Source organism: Dermacentor albipictus, chromosome 2 (genome assembly GCF_038994185.2).
Source record: "Dermacentor albipictus isolate Rhodes 1998 colony chromosome 2, USDA_Dalb.pri_finalv2, whole genome shotgun sequence".
NCBI classification, from domain to species: domain Eukaryota; kingdom Metazoa; phylum Arthropoda; class Arachnida; order Ixodida; family Ixodidae; genus Dermacentor; species Dermacentor albipictus.
The window spans coordinates 127,980,019-128,003,185 of NC_091822.1; the positions used below are offsets into that span (position 1 = coordinate 127,980,019).

Genomic DNA, 23,167 nt, shown 5'->3' on the forward strand with positions numbered 1-23,167 from the left:
AACTCAACGTCACCTGGCTATGCCAACTCGGGGACCATCAGGTGAAACCCGACGGCCTTCTCGTGGGCCCTCTGGACTGCCAGGATTTGAGAGGACTGGTCCTGGGCCTTAATGATCTTCATCATTTCCTCTTGGGCGAAAGGGGCACCGGCACAGGCGCAGCGCCACAGGACGCATATGGTGCGGGTGCATAACAAACGTGTGCTTGACGTGACGAAGACGAGTTTCCGCTTTAGCTGTCACGCCCCACGATTGCACGTGGAAAGAAGAAGAAGCTGCCCGCCTTGATGACTGGCGGCGTTCCTTGCTCCGTCGACATCCTGGCTGAAAATACGGCAACCAAGGCGTATGTATTGCAACTTATCAGTAAGTTAGTCTAACCATAGCATCATGCCTTTTGACATTTCCCAGAAAAGATCAACTCGCGCTGTTCGATCACCGTGATAATTGCTTTCTGCGTTGCTAAACTGCCTCTCGCCAACCCAGGAAACTCTATGCGAGCACGGATGCGTCTGATCAGCCAATCGACTTCCCAATAGAAACATTTCTATCGACTTGCGATGAAAAATTTTAGGTACTTGTTCCAACGACACAAATCACTGTCGGAGTTATAGCAGAGGGTAATGGCGCCACTTGATATCTCGCTAGTGTTCATGGTGGGAGCGTTCTTAGTCATTAACTTGCTGATGTGTTAATGGTGTCGTAGTCTTTTCTGAAGATATCAGAAGCCATGTGTATCGCCAGGAGTAGAGGTTTTGTTATATTAAGCATTTGCTTTGCGGACCGTCTGCCACTATTTCATCTGCGTTGCCAACGTCATGCGAGGCTGATAAAATCATTTGCATACCGATTTGACCAAACGGGTTTGTGGTGGTCGAGGAGGTAATGTGCTGCAATGCTGTCATGGAGGTACCTCATACTTCTCGCTGCCTACAACTGACACAGGAAGGAAGCAGTTTGAGAGAGTATGTTAGCATAATGTATGTGCCTAGACACGTGCGATATTACCTAGGCGGCCTCAATTCTGGCGTTGCATGACCAGAGCGGCAAACAATAATTGAGGACCGTGTAACCAGCGATAGAGTAGAGGTAATATGAATGAGAGAACTTTGCTAACTGGCGTTTTTTTTTTTTTGATGCCGGCCGCAGTGTAACGCGGAACAGATAATCGATGCACGGTTTCCCTACCAGCGCAAGGAATAACACAACAGAGGATAGGACAAGCGCTAGCCTCAGGCTAGAGTTTATTCCGCCCGCGCCACTCTCACTTATTGTGGGATAACAGGTTGAGACATGATGACTAGGAAATGTGCAGGCTTAGGATGCAGTCAGTACGCACAGAACAGGGTCGCAACAGAAGATCGCCGGGCGAAGCATGCATGTTTCGTACTGCCGGTGGAGTGAAATAGATTAATTGTTCTCGTCATTCCGGCTGAATGAGCGGAAGTGTGCGCACACAGGGAGGCCGCGGCGTCTACCGGCGACGATGCCGCGGTGCCGCTGTCGGCGAACCAGTCCGTCGAGCAGTACCCGGGCGAGAAGGCCATGGAGGCACTGCGCAACTGGCAGCCTTCGGTGCGGGGAGGCACGCCGGCCTCGCCGGCCTCGCCGCAGACGCTGGAGCTCGCGACGCCGCCCACCCTGCAGGGCGGAGGTGCCTGCCTGACCAGCTGCATTCTCGTCGCCTGCCTGGCATCGTGCGCCGCCGGCACCACGCTGGGATACGCGTCCACGGCCGCGCAGTCCATCGAGCTCCAGCCCTGGTACACGCTCGAGCGCCGGTCGCCCGACAACCGCTGGTTCGCCGACCTGCTGCTCCTGGCGGCCGCGCCCAGCGCACTCACCACGGGTGCGCCTGCGCTACTGTTTATTATTCGGAAGCAAGCACACGGACGCTGTAGGCGCGTTCACGACGTCACCATCGCCGCCGTGCGGTCCTGGCATCGACGGCGCATGCGCGGCCCACATGCGTGAGACGCGCGTGCGATGGCGCTGCGTGCGCTCGCTGGGAAAGCATCGAAATGAAGTTGACGCACCGTCACGCTCCACTGATTGGCTCGGCATCTCGAAATAATGGCGGAATTTTTTTCGCCTTCCGCTGCTGGCACAAGTATTGCGCGCACGCATGCTGCAGCTTTCCTGCTGAATTGATGTGTGCGTACACACTGGGGTGGTTCTTGAGTGACCACTCTCTGGGATTTGCATGTGTGTTCCTTGGTGAGACCACTCTCGGGGATGCTTTCACTTTCGCGAAATTTCGCGTGACCGAGGCCGAGTGCATCGATGTCTACGAGCGACAGGCAGATTACTTGGCACATAGCCAAGCGCGCTGTCCTAGCGCAACCCCAGGAACGCCGTTGCAAAAAAAAAGAGACGGAAATCGCGCAGTACGGGGGAGCCGAGACAGGCTACAGTCCTACCAGGAAATTACACAGCACTCTAGGCTAAATGGCAGAACCTTCCTTCCGGGAGATGCACAGCTAGATAAGAGACAGAAGGTAGCCTGGCGACATGGTAACAGAGACGTTCCCATGTTCCCCGTCCTTTATTGCTTCTACTACCCAGGTCAATTCTGAAGTAAATGTAAGTCACGTGATTTCCCCTTTGGCAATCCCTTCCACCTCAAGTGGACGCGTTGCAATCGCCCTAAACGACCCTTAGACCCCTCACCCCAGGCTACTCAGCTCCTACCCAAAGATCATCTCCGCCGTCGCCCCAGCCGAGGAGGTCGCCATAGCCCAAGGGCTGACAGTCACCTAGAGGCGAGGCCATCCCTAAAAGCCTTGACCAGTAGAAGTTCTTCCTCCTCTTCCTTCTCCTCCTTTTCTCGCGAAAATGAAAGTATCTCCTATAGCGTTCTTCGAGAACATCGCACCTGTTCATATAGCATACTGTACAATACACGTACACATGAACCCACCCCTAAACCTACCTAATTCTCTCTATTCGCGCCGAAAAGAGCCGACGATGTTTCGTCGGTCTCATCTTGTCCAGCAGGGAGGTGCCACGGTGTTCACGCCGCTGTCGGTGCTCCTGATCGTGTGTGCGTTGGGACGCCTGGCAGCCTGCTGCACATAAGATGTCTCACGAACTGCGTTGCGCCAAGTAACCTCGACCTATTGTTAAAACACTGTCCGAGGAGGTCACGTGCAGCGCTAAGCCTTTCTGTCACTGTCTACATATGCTTCACCTTTCGAGCAAAATTGCTAATTACTGAATAGTAAATCTTACCTAGCGGCTTGCGTGTTTTGCCGTTGCCCCACGTCTGCTTGGACTATATTGCTCCTATTCGGTTTAAATCCATAGAAAAGACGGGGAATGCGGGAGATGGAAATTCAAGACGATGAGCAAAATGTGAACAAGGTGAACGCAGGAGCCAACGTTTGGACAAGTGGACTTGTCTTCTTCAAGGCCTTCAAGGACTTGAAGAAGACAAGTTCACTTGTCGAAACGTTGGCTCTTGCATTCACCTTGTTCACGTTTTCAAGGCCTCGAAGAAGACAAGTCCACTTGTCGAAACGTTGGCTCCTGCATTCACCTTGTTTACGTTTTGCTCATCCTCTTCGGTTTAGGCAGTTTGGACAGGCAAGGTAGATGATGTACTGACAAAGGATCACGGTTGTATATAAATGCTTCAGTTCCCTGAATTAGGTTTTCTGTTCTTTGCGAGCATATAAAAAAAAAACACAAGCCATCAACTTAAGTGGTCTTCCAGCGAATATTTGTTTATAATTCTGACCCGCCGTGATTGCTCAGTGGCTACGGTGTTGGGCTGCTCAGCACGAGGTCGGGGGATCGAATCCCAGCCACGGCGGCCGCATTTCGATGGGGGCGAAATGCGAAAACACCCGTGTACTTAGATTTAGGTGCATGTTAGAGAACCCCAGGTGGTCGAAATTTCCAGAGTCCTCAACTACGGTGTGCCTCATAATCAGAAAGTGTTTTTGGCACGTAAAACCCCATATTTTTTTTATAATTCTGCCACAAGGAACTAGAACCTTTCACTGTGGCTCTTCTTTTTTCTGTGGCTTGTTCAGACCCGCCGTGGTTGCTTAGTGGCTATGGTGTTGTGCTGCTATGCACGAGGTCGTGGGATCGAATCGCGGCCACGGCGGCCGCGATTCGATGAAAGTGGCTTGGGCACGCAAAACCCGGTCATTTAACTTTTGATTATTACTATTTGTTTTATGTTGAAAGCCGCGAGAGCGTAGGCTTGAAGCCTTCTCTCACGTCAAGGTCTTTTTTCACTTGCAGAAGTTCAATTAACTGACACAGGTAGGTTAACGTAACTTTGTTCTTTAGAGCCCACTTAGCAGTCGTCCTGGAGGTAGGAACCTTCACTTGCTCTAAGGAACTACACCAGCCGTGTGTGCATGCAGGACTGCTACTGGACATGGTGGGAAACCGGTTGACGCTGTTGCTGGCCTCCTTTGGCCTGCTGGCCAGCTGGGTCACGCTGCTCTTCTGCTCCAACATGGTTTCGCTGTTCGCGGCACGCATCACGTCCGGTATCTTCCTGGGCGCCCTCTCCAGCTGCGTTGGTCTGTACGTGGCCGATATCTGCCCCAGCCGCCGGAGGGCCTTCTTCCTCGGACTGGTAGAGGTATGGCGACCGCAAACGTGCCACTTATAATACGTTTCTTGACAGAATGCGAGAGATGGTTTGAAGGGTCATGAAAGAAAAAAAATCATGCTGAGGTTTTTCTGCGCACATTATCAAGAAGGAAATACCCACGAGCACTGTCCGGCACGTAACACTGTTGCATGCGGCATGTAAGACTTCGTAGTACCTAAATGATGAACAGCTAAAAATTCAATACTCGAGCAGAAATACGAAATGCAGATTTCGAAATAGCCCCCTTCCTGCTTTCCTACTCTGGGTAAAGAAGAAGGAACATATATGCAAATCCCACGCCCCATTGGAACCGGTGTACATGAAGCTTTAGCAAGGCAAAATGGGGATTTATTACAAGTGACGCACTGTAGATTTCATGATAATCACGTCCTTTAGACAATACATAATATCTTGCAGAGGTGAGGTGATCTTCACATAACGTGCTACATGGGCGTATGCTACGCTCAGACGTGAAACTGAAGTTCAGTATGACCAGGGCCCTTCAATACTTTTGATCTGGCCACGAAACTTCCGCGTAATGCTGCGGCAGAGCTTCAAATAGCGCCCGCGGTGGATCCACCACGGCGCTGGCGCAAGTAGCAGGCGGACTGGAGCAGACGCCGAACGGACGCCGAAGACGCTCGCTATTGCGCAAGGGGTCCACTGCCTGTATCGGCATGTGAATATTGTCGACACAAAGTGCAAATCACCGCCCTGTTTCTGTACAGTATTGTGAAGCTCGAACGCGAACAATTTCAGACAAGTAGAACGTTTTGCTTCATTTCCAGGTTCAGTTACGTTCGCAACAGCGGCTTAATTCATTATTCAAATTGTATACACTTAGACTACTTCATTGTTAGAAATCGACTCCAGAGCAAGTTCATGTCGCACTTTTATGTAATGGCGCGTGAGAAAAACCTGCGTTTCAAACTAACAAAGCTAACCAATTGACTGATTACTAAATGAATTACTAATCTCATTACGAAATTACTAACTTATTGGTAAACGAATTACCAACTAATTACTGAAGTAGAATATCTAATCAACTAATGAAGTAACTATACAAATAGGTAAATACTAAACTAACAATAAAGCTAATAGCTAACAATAATTACTAACTTATCTAGCAACTACAGTAACTAACCAAGCTCAGTAGTAAGTAACGCAAGAAACTATAGTAAGAAAACAAACTCAACGAATAATCACTTAATATTAAGTAGTACACCATCTATACTAACTAAATAAATAGATTGCGGGATCTAATCCCGGCCATGGCGGCCGCATTTCGGTGGGAGCGAAATGTGAAAACACCCATGTACTTAGATTTAATTACTTATGGGGTTTTACGTGCCAAAACCACCTTCTGATTATGAGGCACGCCGTGGTGGGGGAAAAGAAGGTTAATTTTCCTTAGTGGAAAATTAACCACCTTCTTACCCCTGTGCCTCTGATGCCACCTTCTGCCCCTACATGAAACTTTCGGGGAAGTTTCGTGACCAGATGAAAAGTATTGAAGGACCCTGTTATGAGCAAGAAATCGATATTTTACATAACATTAATTCGCCGCAACAACGCGCCATTTATCATTAATCTGCGGCCGCAAAAGCGATATTTACTAAACCTGAATACATCTACCTAAATGTTTCGGGTCGTGCCCCCTTTTCCTGTCCGTTGCGCGGCCTCACAAGACCGTGAAAACACACCACGTCAAACTGACGTGTGCGCACTTAGATTCATTAGTATGCTATACGAAACAAATTTTATTCGGAACAACCGGAGACAGCACCATGCTAAAAGGAATACAAGATGACTGCCCGCCGATTGCTATAGAACTGGCTGCCGGAGCTGCCGGCGACAATGGGTTTCCTTGCGTTTGAAAAATATGTGGCAGCATAACGTCGTAGAGCCCTTTTCGCCACGTACAAAGCAATCGCCATGCGAAATATTCTTCGCTGAAGATACGTTTTATCGCCATTTTAAGTCCCCTTTGCACGCTGCCGTGATTTTCGACCAACCACCTCAAGCTAATCAAGAGTAAACGGACCAATCGCAGACGCCGGCACCACTCTCCTAACACGGTTGTCTACTTGGAAAGCGGTAGCTTGGTCCCACCATAACCTGCTCTACATCTGCGCGCTCCTCGCCTCTTGTAATCCAATTAAATATGAAAAACGTCAGAGTTTCGCCCGAAATTCGAAGCACTGATTGCAATAGCAATTTGTTAAGCAGCCATAGTATGTACGGTTAGTCGTTTTATCAGATCCATCAACTACTGTGTATGTTATTTAACTGAATTAACAAACACGTAATAATGTGCGCAGAGGCACACAGGAACACATGTCACTCGACGACCGTGGACACTCGCTGTCAGAACGCTGGCGTGATGAAGAGTGGCAGCAGTGGCGAGGGAGTTGCCCTTCGTTCTGCCCCTTACTTCAACGCGAACTAGGCACACGAAAACACAGCGCACACGAAGCCAACTATCTTAGGTCGGCTAGCCTTCGAACCTAGTGCAGACTTCCTCCAAGCTAGGATGCGCGCGGCCGCGCTTAGTCACCGCAGCTGGAGTAGAAGAGGAGATGCGCAGTAACGTGCCCCCCCCGCCCTTCCTAGCGCCCCCACACCTCACCACTTTCGCTCTCCCTTTTACCCTTGCACGCATGAGATGACGGCGCGCACCCTCTCCGCCTTCCGCCCTTGTGAGCGGGAGAAGACACCGCTGCCTTAAGTCACTATCCTCCTCTATTCGCCCTCGCAAGCTTTCACTCGCAGCCACAGCATACGGCGCGCGCGGCCGCGACGTTATCGCACTCGGTAACTATGCGGAACATCACGGCGACGCCAACGGCGGCGACGATGGCTGAAATTCGCCTGGCGTGTCCCTATAGTCGCCGTAGAAAATATCTGTACGTAGGCAATACCATCCGCTTTCAAAGCTAGCAAAATTGGCATCCTATAAACGAGTAAAGCATTTGATCGGGCACCTCAACCAACGCTGCAAGTCACTGTCCGATGCTTGCGTCGGTGGTTACGAAAATTATGTGTCAGAAAGTAAAAATACAATCCGAATAGAATGGGTTTTGCGTTACAGGGCTCCAGCAATGCCTTTTAACTTGCGAACAAATCAACTAATTACCACGACGGCAGGTAAACGCATAATTGCAGGGACCACTGAAGGGATAGACAACTGAATAAATTCAGAATTGAGGGCATGAACGAAAGATTGAAGGAATGAATAGATGAAATAACAAATGACCGCGAAATAATGAATCACTAAAGCAAGAGATGAATGAATGAGTGAGTGAGTGAGTGAGTGAGTGAGTGAGTGAGTGAGTGAGTGAGTGAGTGAGTGAGTGAGTGAGTGAGTGAGTGAGTGAATGAATGAATGAATGAATGAACAATGCATTGAATCCACTAGTGGCTGCTTTTCCTCCTTCAACAACCTTCATAACGGCGGTGTTTGCGTAGCACACGAAATTAGGAAAGGAAGGACAGAGACGAGTAAAGAGCGCGAACTTCCAACTGATCTTTATTTGCGGACGAACATAATATATATGCACGCCAAACAGGAAAAGAGATAGAAATAATGGGGGATACGCAGCACCAGGATATCAAGTCAAAACACTTCGCGTGTCCATGATTGCCCTGCGCTCGGCCAGGTAATATCGCTCAGGTCGTGACCGAGCAACGAAATGGGTGCTTACGCAGCGGCCAGCTAGATTGTGAATGTACTCCGCTTCTATTATTTCTCGAGTTCATTGCCGGGATTCATTGCCGGAATTGCAAGTGCACCCGCCTCCTTCATCAGTGCGTGGTGTTGGCAAGGCATAGGTCACAGTTAACCCGATAAATAATAATAGAAGCGGAATGTATACATTCACAATCTAGGTGTCCGCTGTGTAAGCGTCTTCCATTGCTGTGTCACGACCCGAGTTAGATTACCTGGCCGAGCGCAGGGCAATCATGGGCACGTGAACTGATTTGACTTGGTATACTGGTTCTGCGGTTCCCCCTCTTTCCTGTGTGTTTTCCTGTTTGCCGCGCACATATATATTATGCTCGGCCGCAAATAAAGCTCCGTTGGATGTCAGCGCTCTTCACTCGTCTCTGTCCTTCCTTTCCCACTTTCGTTCGCCACGCAAACACCGCCGTTATGAACAACGACCAACTCGCCCACGCCTCTACCCTAATCCAACATCCTTGTGTCTAGAAACGTCGCCTTCAACCGCAGGTGACGCGCAACGCGGGCATGCTGATGGCCTACGTGCTCGGCTACTGCTGCTCGTGGGAGGTGCAGGCCGGGCTGTGCGTGCTGCCCCCTCTGCTGTTCGTGTGCCTGCAGAGCCGCGTGCTGAACAGCCCCCAGTGGCTGATGCGCAACGACCTGCTTCCCGAAGCCGCGCATGCGCTCTACCGCCTGTACGGAGCGAATGTGCCGCCAGAGTTCAATGTCCGGGCAGCGCGCGATATCAAGAACGCGTGGGACAGCGTGCCGGCGGCCACGTCAGCCAGGCGAGTATACACGTGACCACTGACGAGAGCAACGGGGGTGGAGCTATTACTGCGCGGAGGGCTGTTCGGCACAGCTTCACGGCGATTTCAATTTCTTGGAGCAGATGATGAGTCGGCTTAGCTTCCACGTGCGACGGTTTCGCATGTGCGTAAACGCGGAAGAGGAACCAATAAAGCATATCATGCTAAAAAATCATTGGTGTACTTTCTCCATTTTGCTCCATGTATATTTTTTGCCCTTGTGTGGAGTAAAACAATGCTGATAAGAAAGTGAGGCAATCTTTAGCAGTGATCTTACCTGTGCTGGCTTTGCTTCCATAGTTTTCACTTATTGTCGCAAAAAGGTGCCTACGATTATGGTTTCGGTGTATCCACAAAGACACCCGAAATACACTGTTTTCTGGACTCCTGTTAGAGTCTGGTAGTTCGGATAATGGTAGGCATCGTTCTTCGAGAAAGTGTGCGATAGGTGTCGGTCGTGATGAGTTGCTTGTGAAACACCTACGTATTCTAGAAGGTGCTGCGCCTTCTTGCATACGCATTTCTTAGGTTATGGATCATCGAGGAGCGTATTGAAGCCAACTGACAACTTCATTCTGGCTCGGGGCTGTATTCTGTACTTTCTGTATACGAGGGGGATTGTCACGCGTATTAATGCTTATCTTCGGATTCTATACAACAGTAAATCGCATACATCTGGAATGCATAAGGTTAACTGTTCTCAATGCTTGGCATTTATTTTACGAACGCTGCTGGTAGAGGAATCATAGCAACATGGAACGAAAGTGACGCACGACGAGCTAGGACCTGTCCGACGTGTTAGGGTTCACTGTGTGCGGCCACGAATGGAACGGATGCCAAGCTCTTGAGACTCGGCGTGTCTCATCGTGACGCTCGTCAGCATGAAAATACTTGTTCGTTAGGTGTGTGCGACGGGATTAGGCACCAGTGCAAATCCTACTATCATTTGTCCTACGTTAACCCACTCTACGAAGGGGGTGGCGTTCTACTCCAGCTGCAACTGCGCATGTGGCAGCTGTATCTATGAGAGCGATCTGCGTTAGGGGCAGAGTCTATAGGTGCGTCGGGAGCTCGTAGCTTTGTGGGTGCTGTGTGTTCTCGGCGCTCACTCTGCGTTGAAGCGATAAAGAGTACGAACGTCACTTCGCTCGCTGCTGCTGCAGCCTTTCCTTATGCTGGCGTTTCGACAGCGCGTTTCCGCGGTCGTCGGATGAGATTTGTTCTTGTTTGCTTGTGCGCGTGCTACAGCATACTCTTTAATTTAGTTAGTAAAATGTATGTTTGCAAGTTCTTACGGCCAATAAAGCTACTTTCCTTACTTCGTATAGATGTCCGCTAATTTGCAATCGCAATAGAAGCTACTACGCCTTTCGGGCGAAAGTGCGACTTATTATTTTTTTTCAGGAGTGCTCTTATAGATATGCGCGTTTAGGCTGCGTAGCTTTCACTTCATTGCTATTGAAAGCTGTCTGCGAGTATAAAAATGGCAGAGCGGCCATCGCCCAACGCAAGGTGGACGCACCGACGCCGGATGGCGGGATGTCGAAATCACGCAGAAAATGCGTTCCACGTAATTTAATTTGACGAGCGGCTTCGTACTTCGCTCTAAGACACCGAATCGGTGGGCCAAGTGGAGGAGCTTAAAATAGAGGAGAGCTTGCCGATTCATAAATCCTGCAATCTGCCACTGATGTACATAAAGGCTGTCTAGAAGTGAGCGAGTTCGTGCTACGGGAGCAGCGGCTGACCGTGGCAGCAAGTACTACACACTGACCAACAGCCTCAACTGAAGAAATGGCAAACTCACAGCGCTTACAATTCGGAAGGCATCAGTGTTATATCGCTACTGATAGTGTTATGGCATAGCTCTTGTAGCTCACGGTTGTGCAAACATGCTAAAGATAGTTTGCCTCCTGTTCAGTCTTCTAATTCCTACGATAGTCATGAACTGTCCGCTGATAACACTTAACGTCGCAGCTCTCTGTATAACTCGTACCTCGACCATACCCAATCCAAGTGTTCAAAACGTGAAGTTTCGGCAATGAGGTTGTACTGCGTAGCTGTTAAAAACAGGCAATAATCTTGCCCATTCACACGCACACGCTCTTCGCGAGGCTAAACAAAAGCTTTATTTTCGCTGGTCGCTACACATGGACGCGTCGGCCGGGTAGTGCCAAAAATGATTGAAAGCCAGGGGAAAATGCACAAAGCAAAGTGATATTCAAGTGTCACGTACGAAGAAGTTTTACAATGAAGCTTCTTTCTTTTTGGCCTTGAATATGTGCAATCCGTAAACGATACAGAATCCTTCGTGCATAATTCATAATTGTATTTCGGTATGTTTACCAAATTTAAATGTGGTACACGAACCATGAGTATAACTATAACGAGAGACACGCGATCACCACAGTGCCTCCTTCGACCGTCGCTCCGTTTTTCTTTGCGTTTTACGTAAATAGGGTCAACCAATACCAACTTTGCCCAATTTTCTGTTTTGCTTAAGCGCATTTGGGTATGTCTCGCAATTCTCTGTGCACACACCTGTCATCACCATTCATGCAAGTTTAACAAGTGCGCATCTTAGACGACTAGGTGAACTAGAGACAACTAGCCCAGCATAACGCTCCCTTAAAATCATTTCTCCCGTCATCCTTGTGACATCACTGCGCAGACTTCTCACAGCCCGCATCAACCTGATTTGGTGCTTGCATTTTGGCATAACTTGTGAAGTGTGTTGCGCATAAATATAAAGATAGCATGAGATTAAAATTCTGACGTTTTATGTGCAATGACAAGAACATTGCATTGTATATTACACGTTGCAGCGGACGAAAATAAACGCAATTGTGCGCATAGGCGGTAGTTATATAGCTAGCTAATTAGTTAACTTGGATTTATCGGTGCAAAAGCGACTAAGCCTACGCGGCGCCAGACGAAGGGTGATGAAATCTCGTTAGTAAAGGCAGCATACCCCGCAATAATTAAAACTTACTTAAAGAATCTGTTTCGTCTGGAAAGCCGATCACATCAGTTAGAGGTATCAGTGCATCATCTCCTAACATCAACATCGGGTGAAAAGGGTGTATGACTTGTACAATACAGAGAAGTACTTTCGTCTGTGCATTTCGAGATGTGGACTCGTGATTAGAATGTGTATTACTATTAACGGTTCATGACATTTGTAACATGTTGGTTGTTCCTCCAGTCTCAAAAAGTAATTTTGTTTGATTCGCGTGTGGCCTATGTGAGGTCGAGACAGAATTACTTCGTTAGTCATGTAGCATTTAATTTGTCGCTTTACTAATGCTTCGCTTCGTATAAATTTCGACTTGTGCGTGGGATCTGCTTTCTTTTTTTCTTGTCCTGGAGGTAACTCCCGAGGCTCACTGCGTGGGCACAAGTGTTTTCGGTGATTTTGGCGCTGTCACGATAAGAGAGGGCAGGGACGCCGATTGCTCACTTCTCGACCCTCCGTGTTCTACGGCAGGCGGCTCGCCCTGGGCGTGCTGGTGCAGCTGGTGCCGTGCCTGTCCTGCGTGCAGCTCGTTCTGCTGCGTGCAGTCCAGGTAATGGAGGTCCTGGTGGCCGACAAGAAGGCGGCGAAGCTGGCGGCGCTATGGATGCTCGGAGGTCACGTGGTCCTGTCGGCGGGCTTCGCCTCTGTCACGTGGCTGGCGGGACGGCGACACCTGCTGCTCCTGTCTGCCGTTATGACAGCCATGTGCGTGGCCTTACTGCGTCCGCTCGACCACCTCGCGTTCAGGTGAGAACCGCGCTGGGCAGAGCAGGAGGTGTATTCTGTAAGAGTCCACCCAGTGGACTGTCCATTTAGGCCGCTGCTGATTGGATGCAGCTGTACGAGCGAGAAGGAGACGAGCGGCCCTAACCAATCAGGAACGGCCGAAATGGACAGTCCACTAGGTGGACTTTCACAGAATACCTCCTCAGAACGAGAGGTAGACGGGAAGGCTGGGAAACACGGTTTAATCTCTGCAGAGACGCCATGAGTCGAGCAACGGATGCCAGTATTAAAAGGCAGTGGGCGGGCATAAAGAAGAGCGTAACGAACTAGTTTCCTCATTGTTTTTGACAGTGAATGAGCTTCAGCTGGTTCTTTCTATAGTGTGTATTTGTTGAAAAATCCAGCAGGGAAGGTGGCTGCAATGAACTTGGTCTCAATGGGGACGTTGGAGCTGAGGTAGAGGTCTTAGTGGTCGATAACATTTGCTTGTGATTGAGCAGTCCTAGTCAGGGTCAGTCCAATACCACTATGCGCACTTGGTGAGTTGTTCCCAACAACGGTTTTGAGTATAAGAACACGTCTCAGAATGCGCGTGATAAAATGGCGCAACACTGGTGTATAATTGGGTGTACTATTCGGCATGGATTGACGAATCTTGGATTGTTATCGCTGCTGCTATTGAAGTTGAAGGTAATGAGTTGGTGGAAAATTTGGAAAGCCTCCATAGCCATTTCTTATTGCTCAGACCTCTTTAACAACACTGATGATCGCATGGAATATTAAAGATAGTTATCCCAAATCTTATCTGTCTTATTATTCTTAGATTGGTCATAGGATTATAAATATTTCTGCATTTGTTTCATGGAGCGAGCCCATTCATTGGCCAGTCTTTTGAAGGAACACGCCAGACCAATGCATAAAGATCACATGCGCCTTCATTGTTGACCATTGGTACTTTGCTCGGGCCCCATTGGGATCGACGAGTGCGCGTGCCACCGAACACACAAACCTCTGACCAATCGACGTGTGCCAAACGCCGGCGCTCCGCAGCGTCTGGTCCCGGGAAGAGCCACCCGGACAGACCAACTGGCCTGGCGTGCGTGCCGTCGGCCTGCTGCTGGCCAGCTACTCCATCGGGCTGTGCCACGTGCCGGCGCTGCTGGTCGCCGAGCTGCTGCCCGGTCGCGTGCGCACCGTGGGCATGGCGGGCGCCTGGACGGGGCGCTGGCTGCTCGCCTTCGTGTTCGTGCACTTGGATGGCTGGGTGCTGACGGCGGCTCGCTACAGCGGCTCGCTGCCGTTCTGCGCGGTGCTGCTGGCCTGTGCCGTGGCCGTGTTCGCGCTGGCGCCCGAATCCGAAGGCCGCACGCTCATCGCCCTCCAGAAGGAGCGCTGAACTGTGGACCTTTTTTTTTCGTATTCAAGGGACACCCGCAGTGTCGAAATATAATGTATTTAATTTGAAGAAAACTTTCATTAGCATAGCAATAGACTCGACCGTCTGGGGAGCCACTCGCAGTGTTGAATTATGTTCGCGCTTTGATTTTGTTCGGTACATTTGTTTGTAGCGAGGAAATCGGTCACTTTGGCTACGTCGTTTTGATCCCAAGTCAAAGAGAAATGCGCGTGAGCTGAAGGCAATAGTGCCGTGTGCTGTGATTGTATACATGCTGTGATTATATACGTACGACATTGTCAGCGTGAAGTTTTCTTTGTTATTGCCGACATCGATTACAATTTTCTTCACATCTAATTATAAAACTTCGATGTGTGTACCGGTCGCAAAAACAGCGATAACCTGATTAATGGCGTTTAGGTAGTACTACTTCCTTTTTGGTGCCATGTTTATTAGAAAACACCTTTTGCGTGTTATTATTTGTAACTACAAGTAGTTTTACGAATGTCTAGCATGACTTAAGCAGAGATTCTGTATCATGCAAAGCTTTTCTTTTTACTTTCTGATGTTCAACCAAGCGCAGTCTTGTTACTGCTTTCATAATTGACATATGAGGTAAAGAGCAGAATAAAGTCCTTCCGCAAATTCAACATCAACGTCTTCTATATTGATCGTTGAAGAGAGCGAAGCCCCTTTTTTTATACCCTTGTCTAAATAACGTGGTTCACTACGTACGGAAATATTTCATGGCCCGCAAAGCTGGGCAACACCGACAATTCATCATTCAGAACATGCTGCTGATGAGACTCCCCATTTGGTGCACGGTGCTACGCGCTATGAAAGACTATTGAACCTATTTAATTTCCTAAAAAGTATTTTGTTATGTATTTGATTTTGCTTTTTCCGGTGAATCACTTGAGATGGAGGTTACTGCGAGAAGAAATTGTAATGCTAACTTAGATGATTATTCAAGTTGCGGAAATAACTTTTTAACTGCATACTTCAAGGAACATGTTTAAATAGCACCGTTAGAGCCCGAGAGTAAATGAACCATATGCACTAAACGGACACAGTGAAAAGCTTCGACTTCGAAATACACGTGTGGCTACATATGTGTTGCATTATAGGTTAGTGTTCCAGACTCGATAAAAGGCAAAGTAACACCAAATCTGTGACAACGCTAAAGAGGAACTCATGATAACCATTCACATGACGTACCATTCCCAGTCCCGCAACTGGAATAACGTTTATATAAGCAGTACTCATAGTGTGCCCTTACCACAACGCAACGTTGCACGTTCAGTAACTGCTGTCCCCGTCTGCCCCTGCAAGCGGGAAAATTATCCTACGTAGTCGTTCGAGTTTTAGGCGTTATGGTAAAATTTGTAGTTCTCTAGTCCGCCAGACGCGCGAATCAGGTATAAATACTCTAAAGTGTACACGTCGACAAGAGAACCTACATGAAGGATTTTGACGGGCGCGAATTCTCGTACTTCAGTTTGAACGGGGGCTTACCGTGTGTCGCCGCTTCAAGTACGCGGGAGCTCGGAGAGCGAGCATCAGGCAACCTACAGTGCGGTGTCGCAAATATTGAAAGCTAAGGAGCTGGATGATATTCCTCTGGACTGTGCGCTTGATGACGTAGCCCATCTGTTTTTCAAATATAAGAGTACTTTTCAGATTTTATTTCATTTACAAACGCGATCTTATAATGCCATTAGCAATCTTTGCCTACTTTAGTCAGTTGAATCTGTGTCTTTCTTTCTTTCTTTCTTTCTTTCTTTCTTTCTTTCTTTCTTTCTTTCTTTCTTTCTTTCTTTCTTTCTTTCTTTCTTTCTTTCTTTCTTTCTTTCTTTCTTTCTTTCTTTCTTGCTTCCTTCGTCTGTCTGTCTGTGTCCGTCTGTCTACGAGGCATGTGGTCATGATCGTCATGCCGTCGTGGTCGTTATATCGTAGCCATTCCATGTTTTTGTCATTTGACTCTCTTCAGGCAATCGTCATCACGTCATCATTCGTCACACAGTCGTTGTCATACCGATGTCGTCATGACATCGTCATCGCGCTGTCGTCTTGCCATCATTGAGTAGACCATAGATATGATCGCTTGGCGCAAACAAGGAAGGAAGGGAGGGACCAAGCAGAGCGCCCATTTTTGACTACTTATTCTGTATTGTATACCATTCAATGTATACACGCAAACGAATGCGCAACATACAGGACAGCTTCAATCGCGCAACCCCCTAATCACGGCTGGCTATCAGAAAAACTTTCTGCATGACAAAAGTGAAACTGGTGTGTCGCTAATACAAGATGTACCTCGCCCTTTAATACGAAACGCCTCTAACAATTCACGTGCCGTGGTGTCCCTGCTTTTCCTAAGAATCCGTATCTTGTTATCCCATCAGTCTTTTCTGATTCACACTCTACGGGAGATTGATAAAGAAGCTGTCGGTTAAATCTGGTTTGCCATGTAAAAGCTTAAAGTAGAAATCAAGCGAAGACGCTGCAATTGCGCAAGTGGTCAAAAAAGGCACTTGACGCTTTTCGAACACTGTAGCAAAACGTTCGCGATATTGTGACAATGCTGACATGAGTTGCGAACACGGTGGTGGTTCTGGAGCAGGGAGTTGCGAGCAAGGTACTTCTCTTAGGCTTCTGCAGACTAGTACGTATCCGTGTCTGTCCGTTCTCCACGAGGCTTACCCGGACGTGTATCGCAACGACGCCTGCCCCTCCTGCGGGCAGACCTCTACTCTAGCGCACATGCTGTGGGAGTGCGGGTCAACATACCCTAAGTTCATCAAGGAGGAGTGGGACTCGCTTCTGCGTAGCCCCGCTCTGGAAAAGCAAATCCTGGCTGTCCGGCGTGCCCGCGACCGGGCCGGTGGGCTAGACCTGCCGGTCCCGACGTGGGACTAGCCGGGTGCGCGACGAGTTCGCGTCCTCGCCGGACCTACAATAAATGTTTCTTCACTGCTCATGATCATTATTTTATATATATATATATATATATATATATATATATATTATGCATACGCATTAAAGACAACACCTGAAAACATTTCTTTATCTTTATTAGTAGTTCGAATTAGTTTATATATATATATATTTTGCATATATATATATATATATATATATATATATATATATATATATATATATATATATATATATATATATATATATATGTGTGTGTGTGTGTGTGTGTGTGTGTGTGTGTGTGTGTGTGTGTGTTTGTGTGTTTGTGTGTGTGTGTGTATTGTATATGCATTTGTAGGTAGCGTAGTGGCAGAATAGATATCTTCATAGCATATGTATTCTTAGTCCAATCATGTTTTCGTTTCCAAGGAGGAAACAAATATGCTTATGCCCGGCTCATATGTACTCGGAGCAGTAAAAAAAGAAGATTACGCTCCGTTGGAGTCTAGGCTAAGCTTGGTAGATTTGCCTAAATAGGAACGGAGCCGACCAATTCAGTGAGATCGCCGCTTCGTTTTGTTACGTGACTACCTAACTTTGGTTTGTCATCCCTGGATGAATCGGATACATTTCGAAAACGATACTAGGCACCGGCTTCGTGCTGAAATAATCTCGAGAGCACCACTGAGGTCATATTCTAAGAGCAACAAATCAGAAGTGCACACTTTTATTGCATTGCTCGCGAACGTCACCTTCAGTAATTTCGCAAGCAAAATCAGTGCTCTGGTAGGCACGAGTACAGCAACCGCCTGGACATTGCCTCGGAGGACGTCATAGCTCAGAAGTTGCGTGCCTTGTCCAGGTTATCACAGCGAGTGTCACCTCTCCAGTGAATGGGAGCATCTCCAGGAGGGGACGGAAGGCGTCCACCGTTCCAGAAAGACTCCTTCGGGGCTGCGACGCTGTGCGGCTAGTCTTCGTGCGGTTGGTTGATGTAGGCGTAGAAATAGTACAGCGCGAGCAGGGACACAGCCGTCAGCGCCATGAGCAGCGTCAGTGGCAAGCGCAGCGGAATCAGAAAGCGCACCGTCAACTCCATGAGATGGAGCGGCGGGAGCGGCACGGACTGCGGCTCGCTGCTGACGGGAGGCAGCGCGACAGCTGAAGCCGGCTCGTGCATGCTGGTGTCCTGCGTTTATGCAAATTAGGTCATTTGTTTACTGCTACTCTGCTGTAAAAGAAAACTGACGCCAAGTGCAATCAAATAACAGTGTTCGTAGTACTTCGCTGTACGTTTCTGTTTCGCGAAGACTGTTCTTATTATTTCAAACAGACGACATTGTGCCTTGCATCTTTATTTCAAATAATGCTGTCGCAGAATGTTTCTATTCGGTGTAATCGCATGCGTTGGGTTGCTGAGCGTGAGGTCGTGGGCTCGAATGCAAGGACGTTCGCCTGCTGCTGCTTGGGTTGCGCGCCAAAGAGCAACCGGAGGGCAAAACAAATCCGGAGCCCTTCAGTATACGGGGTCCCTCATTACCCCCTGTGCAGTTGCGGGATCCCAGACACAACGATTATTCTGTGTGCGCTGCTAGGTCGTTAAAACTTACTCGTTTATGTAACTTCTTCGCGCCATAAACGCATCCAAATAGATCAATAAGTAGTTATTTATTGGCAGTTACGCAAACCGCAAGGCATGCACGACAGAATGACGGAGGAGTATAAGAAGTTAACGTACGTGTGAAGAAAAAACAAGCAAACAAACAAACAAACAAACAAACAAACAAAAAGAAATGGCAACGCCACAGGCATCAGGGTAAAAACAAATAGGGTCGCGGAATTAACCACAAAGTCATTTGATTTAACAGTGTCGGAGAGAATATAATAATTCTGTTCAATCGACTGTTCTGGGATAGGAACTTAATATGCTATATTTGCGAAATTGGAGCAAGTGAGCGTTCATGGTTAAAAGAAAACCCTTTACGGGGATATTTGATACAGCTGTAGGGAAGAACTACCACCAGGAACTAGGACATTCGCGTATAAATGAACGACACTAGTGCTAAGTTCTTCTCGGGTTGTCGTTCTCTGCGAATCTCTTAGTTCAGGCTTTTATGTCTTCTCGCAACAATTACGAGAGCGATGATTTTTTTCTAGCAAGCAGCAATATGCACTTGTAAGTGAAACAACTTCGTAGAAAGGAACTTTATTGCCCAGGCGAATGCTACTCTATTCAAATATACAAAGAATGATGACATTGCCATTGCAAAGCTGTCAAAAGCAAAAATTGAGTCCGCTGTGAAGGGAACAATGGTAAAGAAGATTTATACGTGTTTTGTCCTGATAAGTTTTTCGTCCATCTTAACCTTGACAGGTTTGCAGGATAGCACCTCGTTGTCTTTATATGAGTGCTGCTTTTTTTTGAAAGAGAGACCACCGGCGGGATAAAGACGCGATTCCATTCCGGCTGTTTTATTTTTCGTGCTTGCCCAGCGGCCCGAGTGCTTCTCCACCTACGTATCATTGCGATCGGCCGGTTCTAAGCATTGAATGACAAAGAAATAGATATCTAAGATCAAGCGAGATGGGTGCTTGCATCATAATAGTCCAGACCATCACATTCTAAACATTCATTTAAAATTTCATACGTTTCGTTTTGATGAATAAACCAGTGAAACTCAACGGGAGATATGTGTTTCGAATATATGACCCAGGCGTGAGAAAATGACAAAAACATGAAATTATTAACGCATGAGAACTACACAACAAACAAAATTCGGCGGACTTGAAAACTGTACATTGGGCAGTTTCTTGCCACAGGAAACCAGAAGAGGAGCAGCTACACGTATTATGGATGCTGAGGAGAAATAGAAAGTCCAGCGACATCTGTATTGATAATTATGTAATTGCCGATGGCTCAGATCTTAGTTGGGGCGCAGTCTCGTTGAACCAGAAAGCTTCTACTTTCCGAATGATATGTGCGGCGACATTCCTTCGAATTCCGGCATCCGCTTAACCGGGGCGTTAGGATATTAGCAAGGTCTGCTCGATGCTAAATAATTGCTTATTTACAAAGAGAAACCCCCATTATTCGAAAGCAGGCAAAATTTTGACAAGTTCTCAGACTGACTTCTTCGGACTTTTCTATTGCAGTGAGAGAAACTAGAGAAGTCATGCGAATATTACCGACATAGTAACTTGGGCGCCAAACTTGAAAGAAATAAACAGAAGGGTGTGACCTTAATATTCATTTATTATTCAACTCACTTCATCCGTAAAAAGGGAGGTTCGAAAAGCAAACAAAGAAAGAAACCTGTATATCTTGATTATGTGTTTCTCATTATAGTTTCGCTTTTAAGCGTTAGATTAACGAACACAAGTAGCAAGCCGAACTGAATATGGATTGGTGGATACTGCTATTACGTTTTCCTTAGTGTTTATGTGAGCTAAGACGCCTGATACCATTTCTCGGTGGATGGTGCTAATGGGAACAAAAGTGGCTTGAGGTAACTGAACAAAGAGAAGAGGCACCTCGAAGTAAAAAAATACTTGCAACATTACCTTAAATGCACACACTAGTCCACATTAGCAATAATTCTGCTCTCTCAAGTTAAAGCAGCTTTGCCTCTAACAAACTACAAGAAGGTTGAACATAGGTACAAGCCCCCATGGGACAAGAAGATACTTTAGAGAAGGCATTCTAAAGTTATCATCATCATCATCATCATCATCATCATCATCAGCCAATTTTTATGTCCACTGCTGGTCGAAGGCCTCTACCAGGGGTCTCCCAATTTCCTAATTTCATAACCACACCTAGTTTATGCAGTCCTCGACTGCGCTTCCCTTTCCTTGGCATCCATTTTGTAACTCTAGTGATCCACCAGTTATCTACCCTACACATTGCGCGGTCTGTCAAGCTCCACTCTTTTTCTTTTAATTTAAACTAGAACATGGCTATCTCCGTTTGCTTTCTGATACACACCGCTCTCTTCCTATTTGGTTATGCCTAACATTTTTAATTCCATCGCTCTTTGCGTTGTTCTTAACTTGTTTTTGAGCTTCACTTCTGAGCAGCAGCTGCAAACTGAAAAAGGACGCATTCTAAGCATCTGCTATTTCTACTGCAGGTTAGTTTTTATACTTTTCACTGCTTCCTATGCTATTGTTGCGGCTGCTCCTCACAAATTTGTCTCTGGTGTTTGGTCTGTCTTCTGCGGTGCCCGCCAACACTGAACTCACTAAAAAATTGAGCATCCCCAATTAATTCTACACAATGAGCTTGATTCACTTGTTGACAGTCTGGCTGCCAAAAGTGGGAAGAGGCAGGATTATCAGGGAATCGGCAACCTTGTTTCTCTAGCTGAAAGCGTGCGTTTCATGAGTTAACAGTAGGACACCTTCAAAGCGACATTTAATGAACTGGTATCTACTAACAAAGCATTAAGTTCTCTGAATAAAGCGTTAACAAAGAGAATCACCTACATGGAACAGTACAGCAGGATGAATAACATCGAAATTAAAGGCATTACATCATCACAGGAAGACGAATACTCTACGATAATGAAGAAGGTTGCCGATGCAAATGAGTGCCCAATTTCTTCTGGGGACATTGACATAGTTCATCGCGTGCCCTGCAAGACGTCACACAAGAACTTCATTGTTCGTTTTTGTTCACGTGATAAGAAGAATGAATTTCTTCACAAGGCTCGTAAAGCTCACCTGCGATACCCTCAGATAAGCTTTTCTGGTAGTACAGATAATCGCATTTACATAAACGATTACCTCACAATCTACAACAAATGCTTTTTGAGCAAAGCTCTTGCCCTAAAGAAAGAGAACAAATGGCAGTTTTCATGGACTGAAAACTGCCGGATTAAAGCGCCAAAAACTGCCGGATTAAAGCGCATAAATCAGCCGATAGCTGGGTCTCAGTGCAGCGGTGGCGTAGAGGTAGAACACCCGCCTCGCGTGCAAGAGGTCCGTGGTACGAATCCCAGTGCCGGCAATTTTCCACCGGATTAAAAAAAAAAAAGATCCGCGTGTTGATAAAATTGCGCAAACAGGCCTGGAGTGTGGCCCGATCCCGGTGACCAGAACCGGTAACGCACTCCCTCACCAGAGCAGGATTGGCCACCCTGGTGCAGTACTTGGCCACAACCTCCTATATGAACACAACAATCAAACCCCGGCCCTCAGTCCGCAGCAGCTGCGCAGCAACTGACCACGGCGGCGGTCAGACCTGCGACGCAGCAGAGGGTGCTAAGAATCACTGGCTCCGGACAGGCCGCCATTGGAATATGAACCTGGCAACGTTTAACGCTAGAACATTATCTAGTGAGGCGAGTGTAGCAGTGCTATTGGAGGAATTAGAGGGCAGTAAATGGGATATAATAGGGCTCAGTGAAGTTAGGAGGCCAAAAGAAGCATATACAGTGCTAAAAAGTGGGCACGTCCTGTGCTACCGGGGCTTAGCGCAGAGAAGAGAACTAGGAGTAGGATTACTGATTAGTAAGAATATAGCTGGTAACATACAGGAATTCTATAGCATTAAAGAGAGGGTGGCAGGTCTTGTTGTGAAACTTAATAAGAGGTACAAAATGAAGATTGTACAGGTCTATGCCCCTACATCCAGTCATAATGACCAGGAAGTCGAAAGCTTCTATGAAGACGTGGAAGCGACGATGGGTAGAGTGAAAACTAAATACACTATACTAATGGGCGACTTTAATGCTAAGGTAGGCAAGAAGCAGGCTGGAGACAAGGTAGTGGGGGAATATGGCATAGACGCTAGGAATAGCAGGGGAGAGTTATTAGTACAGTTTGCGGAACAGAATAATATGAGGATAATGAATACCTTCTTCCGCAAGCGGGATAGCCGAAAGTGGACGTGGAGGAGCCCGAACGGCGAGACTAGGAATGAAATAGACTTCATACTCTGCGCTAACCCTGGCATCATACA

General features: G+C 47.4%; 1 protein-coding gene across 1 annotated transcript; it reads left to right on the forward strand.

Moving 5' to 3' along the window:
* The first annotated feature begins 255 nt into the window (after nucleotides 1-255).
* Nucleotides 256-14,588, forward strand: LOC135897391 (solute carrier family 2, facilitated glucose transporter member 8-like). Its single transcript, XM_065426002.2, has 6 exons — nucleotides 256-346; nucleotides 1,461-1,849; nucleotides 4,380-4,603; nucleotides 8,847-9,127; nucleotides 12,636-12,911; nucleotides 13,941-14,588. The coding sequence occupies exons 1-6, from the start codon at nucleotides 288-290 to the stop codon at nucleotides 14,284-14,286; spliced, it is 1,575 nt and encodes a 524-aa protein (XP_065282074.2). The 5' UTR covers nucleotides 256-287; the 3' UTR covers nucleotides 14,287-14,588.
* The last annotated feature ends 8,579 nt before the right edge of the window (nucleotides 14,589-23,167 follow it).

Excerpts from the sequence above, each read along its gene's own strand:
- LOC135897391 (XM_065426002.2), top strand. The coding sequence starts at position 288 with ATGACTGGCGGCGTTCCTTGCTCCGTCGACATCCTGGCTGAAAATACG. Across the intron at positions 1,850-4,379 it reads GCCCAGCGCACTCACCACGG|GACTGCTACTGGACATGGTG; the intron begins GTGCGCCTGCGC and ends GTGTGCATGCAG. Across the intron at positions 4,604-8,846 it reads TCTTCCTCGGACTGGTAGAG|GTGACGCGCAACGCGGGCAT; the intron begins GTATGGCGACCG and ends CTTCAACCGCAG.